General features: G+C 39.7%; 2 protein-coding genes across 3 annotated transcripts; one reads left to right on the forward strand and one right to left on the reverse strand.

The window, feature by feature from the left end:
- Nucleotides 1-532: 532 nt before the first annotated feature.
- On the reverse strand, nt 533-6,166 carry nudt5 (nudix (nucleoside diphosphate linked moiety X)-type motif 5). Of its 2 annotated transcripts, XM_063501119.1 has the most exons (10): nt 6,109-6,166; nt 5,718-5,787; nt 5,418-5,485; nt 4,405-4,457; nt 4,219-4,326; nt 4,018-4,113; nt 3,766-3,867; nt 1,700-1,708; nt 1,563-1,616; nt 533-1,471 (listed from the first exon to the last, which is right to left on the reverse strand). In XM_063501119.1, exons 2-10 carry the CDS (start codon nt 5,772-5,774, stop codon nt 1,362-1,364), a joined length of 657 nt encoding a protein of 218 aa, XP_063357189.1. In that variant the 5' UTR covers nt 5,775-5,787; nt 6,109-6,166; the 3' UTR covers nt 533-1,361. The 2 variants fall into 2 exon arrangements, with proteins under 2 accessions (XP_063357189.1, XP_063357188.1); XM_063501118.1 differs by lacking the exons at nt 533-1,471; nt 1,563-1,616; nt 1,700-1,708; nt 6,109-6,166 and adding an exon at nt 5,953-6,093 and having other exon boundaries at nt 3,619-3,867.
- Nucleotides 6,167-6,776: 610 nt separating this feature from the next.
- Nucleotides 6,777-14,816, forward strand: cdc123 (cell division cycle 123 homolog (S. cerevisiae)). The gene is made up of 13 exons (XM_063460446.1): nt 6,777-6,871; nt 7,115-7,186; nt 7,369-7,432; nt 7,662-7,694; nt 8,076-8,171; nt 9,170-9,276; nt 9,551-9,602; nt 12,296-12,371; nt 12,606-12,728; nt 13,038-13,066; nt 13,169-13,270; nt 13,356-13,493; nt 13,958-14,816. The coding sequence occupies exons 1-13, from the start codon at nt 6,798-6,800 to the stop codon at nt 14,018-14,020; spliced, it is 1,029 nt and encodes a 342-aa protein (XP_063316516.1). The 5' UTR covers nt 6,777-6,797; the 3' UTR covers nt 14,021-14,816.
- Nucleotides 14,817-15,046: the final 230 nt, after the last annotated feature.

Consider the following 15,046-nt stretch of genomic DNA (forward strand, 5'->3'; position numbering starts at 1 on the left):
ACTGGAAAGCTGAAATTCGCATTTTGCGACATCTAGCGAAGTTCCAGTTTTTCAATGGCTTGATCCAGATGCCACAAAGTTTTGCAAAAGTGAGCAAGAAAGATTAATGTAATCAATTTAAAAACTGATTAAATAAAATGTATAAAAGATTATCCTCTTATTTAAATGACAAACTGATTTGATTAGTAGACCCTTAACATAACAGATAGAACTCTGTTTGGCTTACGGGGCTCATTTACACATCCCCTGACCTTATTTGAAATGGCAGCCATGTTTCTTATGAGCATTTACAAGTGTAACAGCAAAAATTAAAAAACATTTTTTTAAAAAAAAAAAGCATCATAATAGTTTGATGTTGATTAAAGTGAGCACTCTAAGCATTTGCCTTCAAATAATTTTTTGTTCCACAAATTTCCTCACCAAAGCAGTAAAAAGTAAATTTTAAAAAACCCAAACAAACAACCATGTAGTTTCCATATTTTTGTTTGTTAAAGTGTAAAATTTAAAACAGAAGCACATATTCCAGAACGAGTAGGGGTAATATGTTTATTCATGGGTCAGTAATTTCTAGGTGCTAGAGTAAATACAGTACCAATCTCCAGGTAATTGCACTGCATCAATGTTTGAGGCACAGCAGTCACTGAAATCAATAGAGTTCATTTGCTGTACATTACAGTGAAGTTACACTCTTAAAATGTTAATACATCTGCTAATTATGTTACCGTTATCACTTTGTGACAGTTTTTTGTGACCAATGGCTCCTTTCCATTCTGAAATGACCAAAGGAGACATGAGCTGGAATTATTCAACTTAGTGAAGTCTGTTTTTTCCCCACAAAGCCCAAACAGCCAGCGTTTAAACGGGTAAGTAGTTTGAGGTGGATTTTTCTCTCGTTAAGTTAAACAGTATGTAAGCACATGTAAAGGAATGTTTTCAAATCAGTAAATAAAACCTACAAGAACCTGTGTTAAGTCAAGCCATCTCTTATAATCTTATAAAAACTTGGAAACTACTATTTGTCAGGCTTAAAGCCCAACCATGATTTATGGTGGAATCTTCACACCGAGAGCAAAAACTGGTCCAGCACATGTAGTGTAAACAGGGCTTCTTCATAGGTTTGCTTTCTCACGGCTTTGAATTCCTCCTCTTACTTCAAGTTTTCAGTTTTGAGTATGATTTTAAACACATAGCTCTATTAGTCCCAAAAGCACAAATATTTTGATTTCACAATTTGGAAAAAGAAAAAAAAAATCCTCATTTTTAAAAACACAAATCCAAATTTTGTGCTCCTATGCAGAAGCCCCGTGTAACAAAAAAGAGACTATTTCTTCCTCTCATTCCTCATCTTCAGCGGGTTGCCTTCACTGCTTCAGCACAGGCAGCTCCCTTGGCTTAAAGAAGGCCTGAGCCATCCCCATGGCGAAGATGTACACCCTAGCATCCACCATTATTTTTTCCTTCTGCAACAAATCTGTGGGGTAAAATGAGGGAAGATCATATTAGGCTTTAATTCTTACAGTCTGAATGCTTGCACAAACTTTAGTGTGTGAAAAAAGTCGCACCGTCTATTTTGGTCTGGAACTCGTCAAGCGGTAAAAGAATAACTTCGACAAATTCTGGAAGGAGAAGATCAATGAAATGGTCACATGGGCCTTTATGTCTGAGGGCTACTTAAAAAGGGAACTGAAACATGACTCACCTCCATCATCTGTGGGGGGAAAAAAACAACACAAGAGAACAAGATTAACGTAATGATATTGGCTTTTTAAGAAGCATAAAAACAGGGAAGACTGAGTTTCTCTTCATGTTTTAGGAGGTTTAACACGTGAACGCTGGATAACAGTGGGACAATCTGATAGGGACAGTTCATGTTTGAGTACAGATGCTTATGGCAAAGGTAAAACTCACAGGAGACAGCAGATGCAATTGGTCTTGGTATTGTATCGGATCAATACCAGCACGACAGGATTGATACTTTGTTTCTAAATTGCCAATTGAACTGCAGAGGCTGGAAGGTTTGAATGTCCAAACCAACTGAGACTTTTGAGTCATTACACTAACCCAGGCTGCTGCAGTAGGCTTCAGCATTATATCAGCTGCTCAACCAGGTGAGCTACAGTGACATGAAGTCACGAAGGTACTGTTAATTTTTAACAGACAGATCACAAAAACTTCAATTTACAGATTGGAAAAATGATGAACCAACTACTCATTTTGGCTTAACTTTAATTAACATAACCAAAACCTCTAAATTACTATATAGGGTTCTCGTTTCATCCATTTGTGAATGAATTGTTAAGAAAAAAGAAAAAAGGGGCACAGACTTGTTAAGGCAGATACTTTGTGTGTGCTTCAATAAACTACACTACCATAACCTCTTGTTACTCCCAGCGATGTAAAAGCCTGCATGAGAAAAGCGAAGATCCAACTACCAAATGAATTCTAGAAGCTGTCCAAGGAGCTCGTTACAGTAACGCATTTAAGCACCAAAACTAATTAAGAGTAAGCTAATATTCTCCTACTCTGACAGAAATCATGTTACAGGAGCAATAGTACAAATAAAAACTCCTTTGTCCCACAAACTGTTTAACTCCTCTCTGGAGGGGAGAGGGAGGGGAAAGGGAAGGACAAAGGAGGGTGGGGAAAACCAAACTAGTGTTTGCACAACAATCACTAAAGAAGAACTAATCACTGTGCAATAGACTGATAATAGTTGAAATGTGCAATAGACATTTGGCTGCTACATCTCATAAATGAGTATATTTCATTGCCTATTTATATATTTTATATTTATATATATGCTAATATTATATTCTCTCATTCACCTTTACTTTATATTCTTTATTTTATATTCTATTTCTTTACTATGCAAATTTCTGTTCTGTTCTGCTACTGGAAACTGAATTTCCTGGAGGAACCTACCCAAGGGATTAATGAAGTTCTATCCAGGTAAATCATAACATTACAGTACAGATTAGAAGGCCTATTTCTTTTTTTGTTAACAGTACTACACAGTACTGTGTAGTTACATCTACAACAACTTGAATCAGTCTCATGACATCTATGTTTTATCATCTGAGGAAAGAAACAATGTGACTAACACAAGAAAAACGAGCAAACATACTTATTTATTCCTGACAGTCTTGTAGTTCGGAGTTCAGCAATGTTACATCCTCTTCAAGACAGTTTCAGAAACGCTGGCTAACAGCTTCAAAAACAGCAGCACTTACTGACAGAAAACTTCAACATATCCTCAAAAATTCACCTCACTACAGCAGTCTGACAGAAGGTGAGCTTCACTGACTCATGACCTGTATCCGACTCCTTTCACAAAGTTTTACATCCTCCTCCAGAGTAAATAGATGTGGAAGCTCTTCACGCAGCATATAAACAGCTAAGGTGAACAGTGGACTGCTGGCCTATACAGACAGCAATAGACACCAGGGTCGATCCAGTCAGGGGTCACTTTGCTATCTGGGGGGAGTCATTTCTGTCCGTGATCATGTCAGATGAAACAGTGACCCATCAAGCATAGCTCAGGGTAAAAATATATATATATATATTTGAAAGACATCAAGTTTTCTCTCTAGACCAGAGTTTAATTATTTTAGCACCGGCTTCAGATTACTGCACAGGAATTCTGCTTGTAAGTGAATCTAAGAAAAGTGATGAAGGCAACATGGCCAACTGAATTATGTCCTAAACAAGTTAGAGTAAAAATGAATGATGATGGTGAAAAAACTGAGTTGTGAAATATTTTCTCACCCAGCTTCTGTGTTGGGTTGATATTCTCCACATCGTCACCATTGATGTTGACCAGGATAGTCTGAATGGTGCAGTTAGACAGACCAGGGTCCAGACAGGTTGCTGCAAGCACAGCAATAATGTTAGCCAAAACAAACTTATCAGTCTACTTAAAAACCTTATCGCTCTTATTGGAATTTTCAAAGATAAAATGTGTATGGAAACTTCATCCTGCCGATCCCTGAATTTCTGCAGTATGGTGTGTAATAGTACCTGGAGTGACTCCTACTACTTCTCCTGTGTAACCAGTTTCCTCCTTCAGTTCCCTCAGTGCAGCCGCCTCGGCAGTTTCCCCCTCATCGATCAATCCTAAACAACAGAAAAATAACAGTGCCAACTTGGAGATGATTAAGCACTTTTCATTAGCCTGGAACATACTCCATCATCGAGCACATCATGAGTGAAAAAACTGACCTGCAGGAAACTCCAGAGTGCAGCATCCCAGAGGAGGGCGGAACTGCTTCACCATCACTACGCAGTCCTTATGCAGCGTCCGTTTCAGCAGAGCGATTATTCCCACACCTGGAGGAAATATGTGTTATGCCTTCAATAACTCTGGCAAAAGCTGAACAACCAGAAAATGAAAGAAGATATGCTCACCATCTGCTTCAGTGTTGGCCCGCCTCGTTGTCCGTTTCACAGTCTCCCAAGTTCTGGAGGTTTAAAACAGGTAATCAAAGTAGTTTAAGGGTGGACCTGTTGTGCTGTTCTACCATCCTTCCTCTTCCAGTTAAGCTAACTTTCTTCTGATTGGCTGCCCATCAAAATCAACATTTTTGAACAGTTGGTGGGTGAGGCTCCTGAGAGGAAACATCCACATAACCATCTACTGACATCGTACAGAGACAAGAGCAGAAAAAAACCTCTCTGAAACTGAGTGTTTCAGACAGGTTTGTACGTTGCTAAGAGTAAAAATGAATGATGGTGAAAAAAACTGAATTATGTGTCTAAGTCGCTGGGTAGCAGTCTAAGCAGAGATGCTCAGACTTCCTTCTTCCTAGCCACCTCTTCCAAGTCTTCCATTGGAAAGAGTTTTTCCCAATCCATCTGAGAGACATAACCTCCACAGCAAATCCTAGGTCTACCCTGGGGTCTCCTCCAAGTAAGACATACCTTGCCTAGAAGGGACCCAGGCACTATCTTAGATGCTCAAACCACTTCAGACGACTCCTTTGTGGAGAGGCAGCGCTTCTACCCTGAGCCCCTTCTCGCCCTCAGCTCAGCCACCACTTGGAGGATGCTTATTTCCAGAGTGTGGATTCGCGATCTCATTCTTTCCATTGCTACCCATAGACCATTGGTGGGGGTAGGGATGTAGCGCTAACAGTACCGTTGCTTTCACATTTGGCTCTCTCTTCAGCTCAACAGACCAGCAATGTGTTCTGTGTTATTCTATCAAGCTACTCTATTTTATTTAAGCTATTATATTACGCATTAAATTTATTGTTTTGTCTGGATAAACACCAAAATTTCTAAATTAAATAAGGATCCTTTTGTCACTGCACATACACTCATTATTTTAAACTCAGGCTATGTCTTATATTACTATCCACTATTTTAACGGTGTTAATTAATCTCACTGAGAATATGGAAATCCACAGACAGAACAATACCTGGTGTTTCCAGCGGGGTCCACATATGTAGTCTTTTCCAGCTTCACCCATTTCCCTGCCGCAATAAGCTAGAAAACAAACAAACACATACACACAGCTCATCACATGCCTACTGTTCAGTAAACTAACATGGAAGCTCCACATTGAAACTTTATTACTTTAAATTGTATAACACAATTTTTATATTACACAAGTGAAGCCAATTTATAGCCAATGCACTATTATAGCAATTTTATACTGCTAGCGTCGACGTTTTTTTTTTCTGAACGCCCTCATTCACAAACATTTAAACACACACACCTCTTCTTTCACAATGTGAGGAGCTGCAGTGTCTTTGGGTTCTTCGTGGTTGCTCATTGTTACTGTCCGACTGAAAATGAAAGAAAGACGAGTCAGAAAGCCTTCTATGACCTGGGCAGGAAAATAAAGCAGTTGTATCGACCCGTGCTTAAACGCTGAAGAGACGTTTCAGATCATGAGCTACTCAATTAGCTGCCAGAGCCAGGCAACTGCAAGACCGTTCAATTCCCCCTACCTTTCCGCATTTAGCTTTCCTTCCCTGTGTTTCTTTGTTTATTTAACGGAGGGTATCTGCTTTACCCTTCACAGTGCTACAAACTACCAGGGCTCGAGTATTTCAAACTTTTAACAATCCGGTAAATTAGTAAAAAAAACACTCAAATTAACTCACGTGAACTCCCTTTCGTGTGTGACTAGTTGTAGAGAGTACAGAAACGGTGATGAGTCACTCTGCTGCCACTTCCTGATACAACAAACGTCACCGAAGTGTTGTTTATAGTGCAATAATGGGAAGAACCGAGAGACTTAAATCTATTTCAATAAACAGTTTCAATGTTAACATTTTTAATTAAATATTTACAATACAAATCCAGCAATTACTTCATTCTAGTTTTAATGATCGGCTTTGTTTGCAGTAAAAAAAATAAGACATTTCACAGAAAATACATCTATATATGAATCCGGTTAATTCTCTTTTCATTACTCACATCGTCTAGATTAATTAAGTCATGTCTCATTTTATGTTATTTTTATGTATTTTTTTACGTTTACGATTGTAGTTTAAGGCATCCACAGTGAGGTCTTCTTTTTAATAAACGATCTCCGTCAGCTCACTGCACGCCTACATGTGCACCATGAAAATGATTCCCCGAGCGAAAGCTTATGACACGATTTTTAATTGTACCAACAGCTAACTAATGTATTTATTTTCACTGTTTTCTGAGTAAAATTAGAATCATTAAAATCGATTCATAACAGTGAAGATTTTGTGTCATTTCAAGCCAAAATTTTAATGTGTTTCTAAAAGAGATTCGGAAGTTATTTACTGATGGACTCGTTTCCTGTACAGGATATTGCAGCATGAAGAAGGAGCAAGTTGTCAACTGTCAGTTTTCGGTTTGGTATCCGATATTTAAGAAACATACGATTAAAAGGTAAACTGCTAACGTTTGTAGAGCAAGTCCACTGAACGTTTTTATAATTGTTGCTGTAAAATAAAGGCCAGCTAGCCGGCTGCTAACGTTAGCCGACAGACAAAAAGCAGACAGCTGCCCTTTCTGTCTTCGTGAGTGTAAATAGTAAACAGTGCACCCTTCTTCTACTTCTGTGCTTTTATTTCATATATTTTGTTGTTTTCTGTGTATTATATACGTGATGTGGTTCGTCTTGTTTTCCAGTCTGATTCTTCCACTGCCTCAGAATGTAATAGACTATTTACTGGACGATGGGACACTGGTAGTCTCTGGGAGGTATCAGACTACGCATACACACACACATACACAGACGGTTATGTTTCCTATGTGAGATTTCATAAACGTGTTCTGTCGTGGAAATCATGATTTAAACGTAATTGGGCGTTATGACAGTTGCTCACAGATTGCATGCTGTCTCTTCTGATTTTACACTTTTCCTCATTCTCTTTTCCCTCAAGTGACCACAACACACAGCAGACACAAACTAACAACAGCGACTCAGATGCAGAGGAAGACATTCAGGTAAGCTGGAGCCTTTTTTCAAGATTGGAAGAACGTCACAAAGATCATAAATGGATCGCACTGTCACTATCGCACTGAATATGACCTAAATAAGTGTGAAACAAATTTAAAACCTTAAATGGGACATATTAAGCTTTCACGTCTTTGGTGTCATATATATGCTGTTACAGTGGTGGATGCTCATGTGAAGCATGGCCGATCATGTTTCTAACTCTCTCCTCCCTTCTAGTGGTCAGACGATGAAACAACTACAACAGTCACTGTAAGTATCCTTAATGGGTCCAAGTGCGCCTCATTTTTAAGGTTTTCTGTTACATCTAAAATGTTAGGATAGATGTTATGTATTCATTATTATATATTTACAGTTAAACCAAGGACAGTCAATTCGGATGATTACGTAAAACCATTTTGCTAAAAGTTAGCCGAGTATCAGTTTGTAGTTTACATTAATTCCATGTATATGTTTCTTCATATGTGTGCTGTTATGTTAATATAGATATAAGCATTTAAGCTAAAGAGGTGAACTCATTCTTCTTTAAATCAGGTTGTATCTATGTAATAAATGTGCATGACCTCACCTTTAAGCTTGTACTATCATTTTGCTTGGTGGGAATAACAGCCTGAAATGTCATGTTTCTGCCAGGCTCCTGAGTTTCCAGAGTTCACCTCTAAAGTGCTGGAGGCCATAAACAGCCTGGGTGGGCGTGTATTCCCTAAACTCAATTGGAGCGCACCGCGGGTAAAAACGCTGCTTTCCTCTGCTTCAGATTGAAGAGTGTTAGCATGACAAACATCTGTTTGTCACCTAAATGCCTTATGAATTATTCATTAAGGACGAGGGCATATAGTCCTGCCAGGTTTTTCTGATGTTAGTGTGACGAAACCATAATAATCATGTTTCCCACCATTGATGTGACCTATAACCTTTACAGTTCAAGTGAAAGCCAAATAAATCCAAGTGCAATAAGCTAGTTGCATAAGTGGGCACACCCTTAAGCTAATACCATTGAAGTACTTTTTGATATAATCACAACATTCAGTCTATCAGCATGGCACACCTTGACTTTGCAACATTTTTCCACCATTCCTTGCAAAACCTCTCCAGATCTGTCAGATTGTGAGGACGTCTCTTTTGCACAATCCTCTTAACATCTCCCCTCAGATTTTCTATTTTGATTTGATTTTTCTGTTTGATCTGAAATCCAGCTTTGCCATTCGAATTTACATTTTATTTGAATTTACATTTAGGCTCTCTGTCATGTCATACTGAAGGTTTTAGGCTAAAAGTGACTGGTATTTGGGAGTGTTCACAATTCCCTTTCACCTTGACTAATGCAAAGCAACCTCAAATCATGATTATGCCACCACCATGCTTTACCTTGGTTTTTGCACCAAACATGCCTTTGGAATTGTGGCCAGATAGTCTTATCATACTGTAACACATTTTCCCACATGCTTGAGACGTGATGTATTTTTTGCAAACTGTAACCTGGCTTGGATGTTTTTCTTTCTAAGAAAAGGCTTTTTTATTGCCATCCTACCTCATAGTCGAGACACATGGAGAATCTGGGAGATTGTAACATGTAGTACATGTAGGACTCTTGGCAGCCTCATTTTCAAATGATTTATTGTGGTCTAATTTTTTAACAGCACAACATGTTGTCATTTTAACAGCTGAATGCACACGTTTTATATCCAGTGTAACTTAACGTGTGTGTTTGTTTCCCCTCCCTACAGGATGCGAACTGGATTGCTCTGAACAGCTCCCTGCAGTGTCGCAGCCTCAGTGATATATTTCTGCTCTTCAAAAGTTCCGACTTCATCACGCATGACCTCACGCAGCCGTAAGTCCCATTGCCTAACAACAACATCACAATCGTAAACAGCTGGGCTCGTTTAAAGAAAGAAAAAAGGAAAAACACCTGGTGTGGTTTGCGCAGGCCCATTTGAACTGGCAGTGTTGGCTGGAAGATTTGCTGGGCTGTAGATTTACCTCTCGCTGCTTCACACTCCATGACAAACATTCAGTATGGGTAGTGGTTGTAGAGCAGTGCGGGGAAAGTGAAAAGTAAATTTTTAAGGTCTTTATTATTACTTTTTTGTCATTTCCATGTTCAGATTCCTTCAATGCAGCGACCAGGACTCCCCAGACCCAGTCATCAACTATGAGGTATATACTTTTTTTCCCACCATAAAGAAGATTGTACACATAATAGCACTGCAGCACATGCTAAGAGAATAGTCTCCAAATGTGTTTTTTGTGTCATTACCCTGAGGCTTAATTTACTCTTGCTTTACACATGTTCACAAAATATAATACAACATAAATCTGGAACAACAAAAAAGTAGATCAGATCAGACTCTCTGGCAGCAACAACCATGGTACATTCAAAGTCTTTTCAATCACCTTACTTAGTTTGAATATCAACAGGCCATCTTGTCTATGTCTACATGCCTAAATGCATTTCTGTCATGTGATTGGCTGATTAGATCATTCTTTTAATGAGCAGCTGAACAGATGCAAATATTGAAGGTGCTGTTGAGTGTTTAGATTCTTTTTTAAAACGACTGATAGAACAAAAACCCCTCGGGCTTCTGCTGGTTGCCGACCCCGCGTCATTATGGAAATAACTGAAATTACTCGAGCACTTAAATCAGCTCACAGTGGTTCTCATCGCTGTTAAAAGATTGCCAAAGTATGGCCCGAGGGCCAGTGGCAGCTGTTAGTAGCATATGGTGAGGATGATGGGTGAAACAGTGTAATACTGCTGTCCCACTGTAATACAGAGCTCAGAGCAAGACCAAGAGAGCGTTTCTGTTCAGTTGTAGCTCTTCTATTTGAGCCGTCACAGCAGAGTAAATCCCTCTGACAATAACAAATATAGCTGGAGTCAAGAAATGCCACCTCTCTTTATGATTAAGAAGAATAAAACCTAGAAAAAAATAAAAGTAAAACCCTTTTCTGAGCTGTCACTTTATGAACACAAACTACAAATGTGTCTTTTTATGGCGCCTCAGTCACTCGCTGGCTCCCAAAGTTGGCATTTTGAGAACCCAACAGAAAAATGCAAAGATTAAAATTTAAGACTTATTCAAAAAACTGGAGAGAAACGGTTTCACAAAAAACTTCACCATTTACACTCCTCAACATTTTCAGAAAGAAAAAGAAATCATGTTTGATTAGTCTCTTTGCATTGTGACAGCACCTGTTATTATAACCCCGAGCTTATTTTGGTTTTGGAGATTATGAGGGAGCACTGGCTCTGACTAAAAAGCCTGAGGACTTTCCAGACTCATACAGCAGCCACTTGTAAAACATACCCTGATCTCTATGATCTGTTTGACTCCAAATACAACAGTAATTTCTTAAAAACAAACATTGTATTCAGTAACTAGCTGAGACTGAAAACTCACCAGAAAAGCGATGACTGGGTCATAAGTCAAGAGAGGTCATTTTCTTACAGGCTTTTATGCAACAAGCCTTGTTTTTCGTGACCTGGTGAGTCATCCTGTGTTGGCCATTAGGCTGTTTGCATATGAAATAAGATTAGTTAATAATTGTAAGCCAACCACTACATCAAAAAACAGACACCCACAAACATGAGAGCAACAAGTGGCGACCTTTTCTGACTTCCCCTAATAAGTTTTGACACCTCAGTTTATATCAATAAAGATGGAGTTTGTCAATTATTAGATTGGGTATTAGGTTTTCCCGAGGGTAGTCCAGATAAGCTATACAGGCAAAGATCACCCTCACTAACTTCTAATGCACATCCAGTCATTTAGTTCTGGAAGGAGGCCTGAAATACAACAGAAACATGTCAGTTCAAAAGAGAGAAACAAGGTTTATCCTTAATACGTGACTAAGGAGGGAAAGAGTTAAAGTAAACAACAGATAAAGAGTCAATTTAAAAAAAAAAAAAAAAAGAAAAGAATTGCCTTAAATCCTCTCTGTCTGTTCTGCATGAGCTGTTTTATTTATCAGTTTAACTGACAGAGGACAAAAATGAGTGTTTATAGCTAGTATGCTTACACAAAGGGAGCATGTACTTCCTACCAGCATTTATTAGCACAAACTTGGAGTTCAGTCATGTGAAGGATTGGCTAAAATCCTACCAGACAGCCAGCGAAAATACAAAAATGTGTGGGAGGTCGATCCCATGATCTTTCCTGCCGTTTAACTAAAACTTAAAAACTTGACTACTACAGGTGTTAGAGGTGGACTCTATAGAAGCACGCTGGGGGAAAAGAAAAAAAAAAGACATTGCAGCAGAACCGAAATCCTGGATCTCCAAGGAAACGGAGATGCTGATTGATTGCTTTACAATCACGGCCACATTTATGAGCCAAGTAAACGCACTTTCAGTGTGTTTGTACAAAGTAACCTGTGTAATGTCATTGCTGTGTACAGTAATATTCACATCCCTTTGTTGTTTATATGCATTGCTCAATGGAATGGCATGCACATAGCAGGACTGGGTAAAAAAAATACTGTAGTGCAACTAAATAAGATCAAATAAACAGAGAAGTTTGATCTGCAAAGGATCCTGCACCTACCATCGTTTCTTCAGTTTTTTGTTTGTTTTTTTGAATGACACCATTTTACAAGCCTGTCCAGTCCTGGTTTAAAATGTAAGACTTGCATGTGAGTAAACTAAGAATAATGGTGTCATCTGAAAACTTCATTACATATTGATTCAGTTGGGAGTAATTTGCATGCAGAGCACTAACACATTCTTTTGGTTTCCTTGTATTATCAACAAATCTGCTGCCATATTTAAGTATTTCTATTGGCTTACTAGCGCCAGTGTCTCCTCTTTAATGGTTGTCTCACACTCTAACACTTGTGTCTTCTTTCTTCAGCTGGTACTGAGGAAGTGGAGTGAGCTGATTCCTGGCGGCGAGTTTCGCTGCTTTGTCAAAGAAAACAAACTGATCGGTAAAAACTGTCCCTCTTCTTCTTTTACACGAGTGTTGTTCATAAATATCTGCACTGCGTTTGATCACGTTAGCCACCGAGTGGCTACAAATGGACATAAAGAGAGTACGCTTCATGCGTGAGATGGGAATTATTTTTAAAAATTCTCTGTACAGTTATTCAGGAGGCTAATTTAGAACCAATTATAAAATGTAATCTAAACTGTGCTGACGATGTGTCTGTGCGATCTCCCAGCTATCTCCCAGAGAGACTACACGCAGTATTACCAGCACATCCTGAAGCAGGAGGAGCAGATAAGCCAGGCCATTCAGGACTTCTTCAGCCAGCACATCCAGTACAACTTCCTGGATGAAGACTGTGAGCATCAGCCTGCTTTTATTTTTCCCTGTACATGTAAAATTTAATGCAATATTTTCAGTTTCGTAAGTTCTCCTCAGACAGAAACAGACTTTTTGTGGAGTAATGAAAGTCATTAAATATGTACTGTTAAAAATGGGGTCATTTAGGCAGGACGGAAATGAAAGGGAAGACTGATGACATTTCACTTAATTGTGATTTTAATGTTTAATGTGAGGTGGTATTAAAAGTTTGCTTTTTGAAGTTGTGCGAGACAATAGTGTGAATGTTAAATGATTACTCATTCAGATGTTTTTTTCTGCTTTACAGTTGTGTTTGATGTTTACAGAGACAGCCAGGTAACTCGATACTGAATGTTTTTCTTGATAAATCAAAAAAAACCCAACACACACTTTGTGAGCTGCATTTACGTGTAGTATGTGTCTTTGTGTGTGTCGCAGGGGAGGGTGTGGCTCATCGACCTGAACCCATTTGGAGAGGTGACTGACTCGCTGCTGTTCACCTGGGGCGAGCTGACGTCTGGAGAGGTCGCAGAGCAGCAGGTCAGTCATTGCATACTGTATGTCCCGTATTGCAACACACTCTGGAGTCTTAATGAATGCTCAGTGTGTCTGTGGACCTGTGCAGGAAGGCCCGGCGTTCCGCTACACAACCAGCGAGGTGACGGTGCAACCCAGCCCCTGTCTGAGCTACAGAATTCCACGGGACTTTGTCGACCTCTCTACAGGAGAGGATGCATACAAACTCATCGACTTCCTCAAGCTGGTAGGTCCTGGAAAGTTGCGTTCATGCATGACGACGTGTTCGTCATGCATGAACGCAAACGTTGTTTGCCATTCAGGCGTTGAAACAAAAGACATAGTGAGTGCATTTTCAGCTGCGGCTCCAGGGCTGCAGCAGAAAAAACTCAACTTCTTGCATGTAGCCCAGGTTCTCTAAAGTTTGACCACTGACTGACCACCATTGTACTACCAGCTGGGACCTTTAGAGAGCGTCCCATCAGTAACCACTGGACATGCTGAGCTCATCTGGTGCTGACTCCGTTACTGCGATCTTCCCCTAAACTTAATCATATGATGTAGAGTTTTTGATTAGCATTACCATAAAAAACGTACAAGAAAAGTACTAATTTCTAATGTTATACTCAACTCAAACACTACACTAGTGTAAAAAGACAGATGACTGCAGTGAAGGGTTAAACTCTCCTCTCCTTCTTCTCCTGTTCGCAGAAGAAAAGCCAACAGGAAGAGTCTGAGGAGGAGGAGGAAGAGCAGGAGAACGCGCCACAGTGACATCAGCGTCATCGGCTCTCCATATAAAATCTGCATGAAGTGACTCTTCACCCTCTCTTCTGTTTCAGCACCAGTTCCTTCTACTTTTTTTTTTTTTTTAATCTCAGAATGGTACGCGGTGTACCCGGGATTTCCTAAATAGCTCCTTCACATTAGTCGAATGGAGCATGTTAAATTAGCAGATCGTGTTACCCGTTCCTTAGGGACTCATTTTCCTTCGACACTGCCTAGCGCCTTATTGCCGATCTTAATAGAGGCCTCTGCCGTGTCCAGGAGTTGGTTATTTCACTTTTTGTGGGGGCAGGGACTGTGTTACTGTAAAATGATGTATTCATTAACAATGTAAAGAATGTTTGCTTTTATACTTTGAGCCTGTGCAGTAGTCTGTGTATCTGTATCACATCTCAAAAACAGTCTCTCTTGGTTTGAAATCAATCTGATCTCCACACACACACACACACACACACACACACACACACACACACACACACACACACACACACACACACACACACACACACACACACAAGTGTCAGTTTGTTTCTTTACCTATGGGGCTGACAGACTTCTCTATTTAACACTAAAGCCCTTCATCACTGAGTCACCTTTAATTTTCTTGCCAGAAATCCCAGCTCCTCCGTCTTTCCCTGCCAATTTCCTCTGAGCAGTTTTGACACAGTCATTGCTCCCGGTGCTCATTTGGAGTCCTGTTATTTCTTTTTTTTCTCCCCTCATCACGCATCAATGTAGACTGTTGCTCCAAAGAACACCATTAAACTTCTTTGTCGTGTATTGACTCGGCTGTCAGTCTGGTGGGTGCTGTAAACCAGCACATTAGAAATTGATTGCACTTTTACGCAACAGCTCTCATTACCCCGAGAGCTAAATGAGCTGCGCACGCACGACACAGGGCAGTACTTTGTTTCTTTTCCTTTTTTTCCCTTTTCCTCTTCACTGGATTGATGGAGCAATTATGGGGAGATGAAAGAGTGGGTGTCAGAGGTACAGCTCGCCAGGTAAACCGCT

This window comes from Pelmatolapia mariae, linkage group LG17, assembly GCF_036321145.2.
Source record: "Pelmatolapia mariae isolate MD_Pm_ZW linkage group LG17, Pm_UMD_F_2, whole genome shotgun sequence".
Classification (NCBI taxonomy): Eukaryota; Metazoa; Chordata; class Actinopteri; order Cichliformes; family Cichlidae; genus Pelmatolapia; species Pelmatolapia mariae.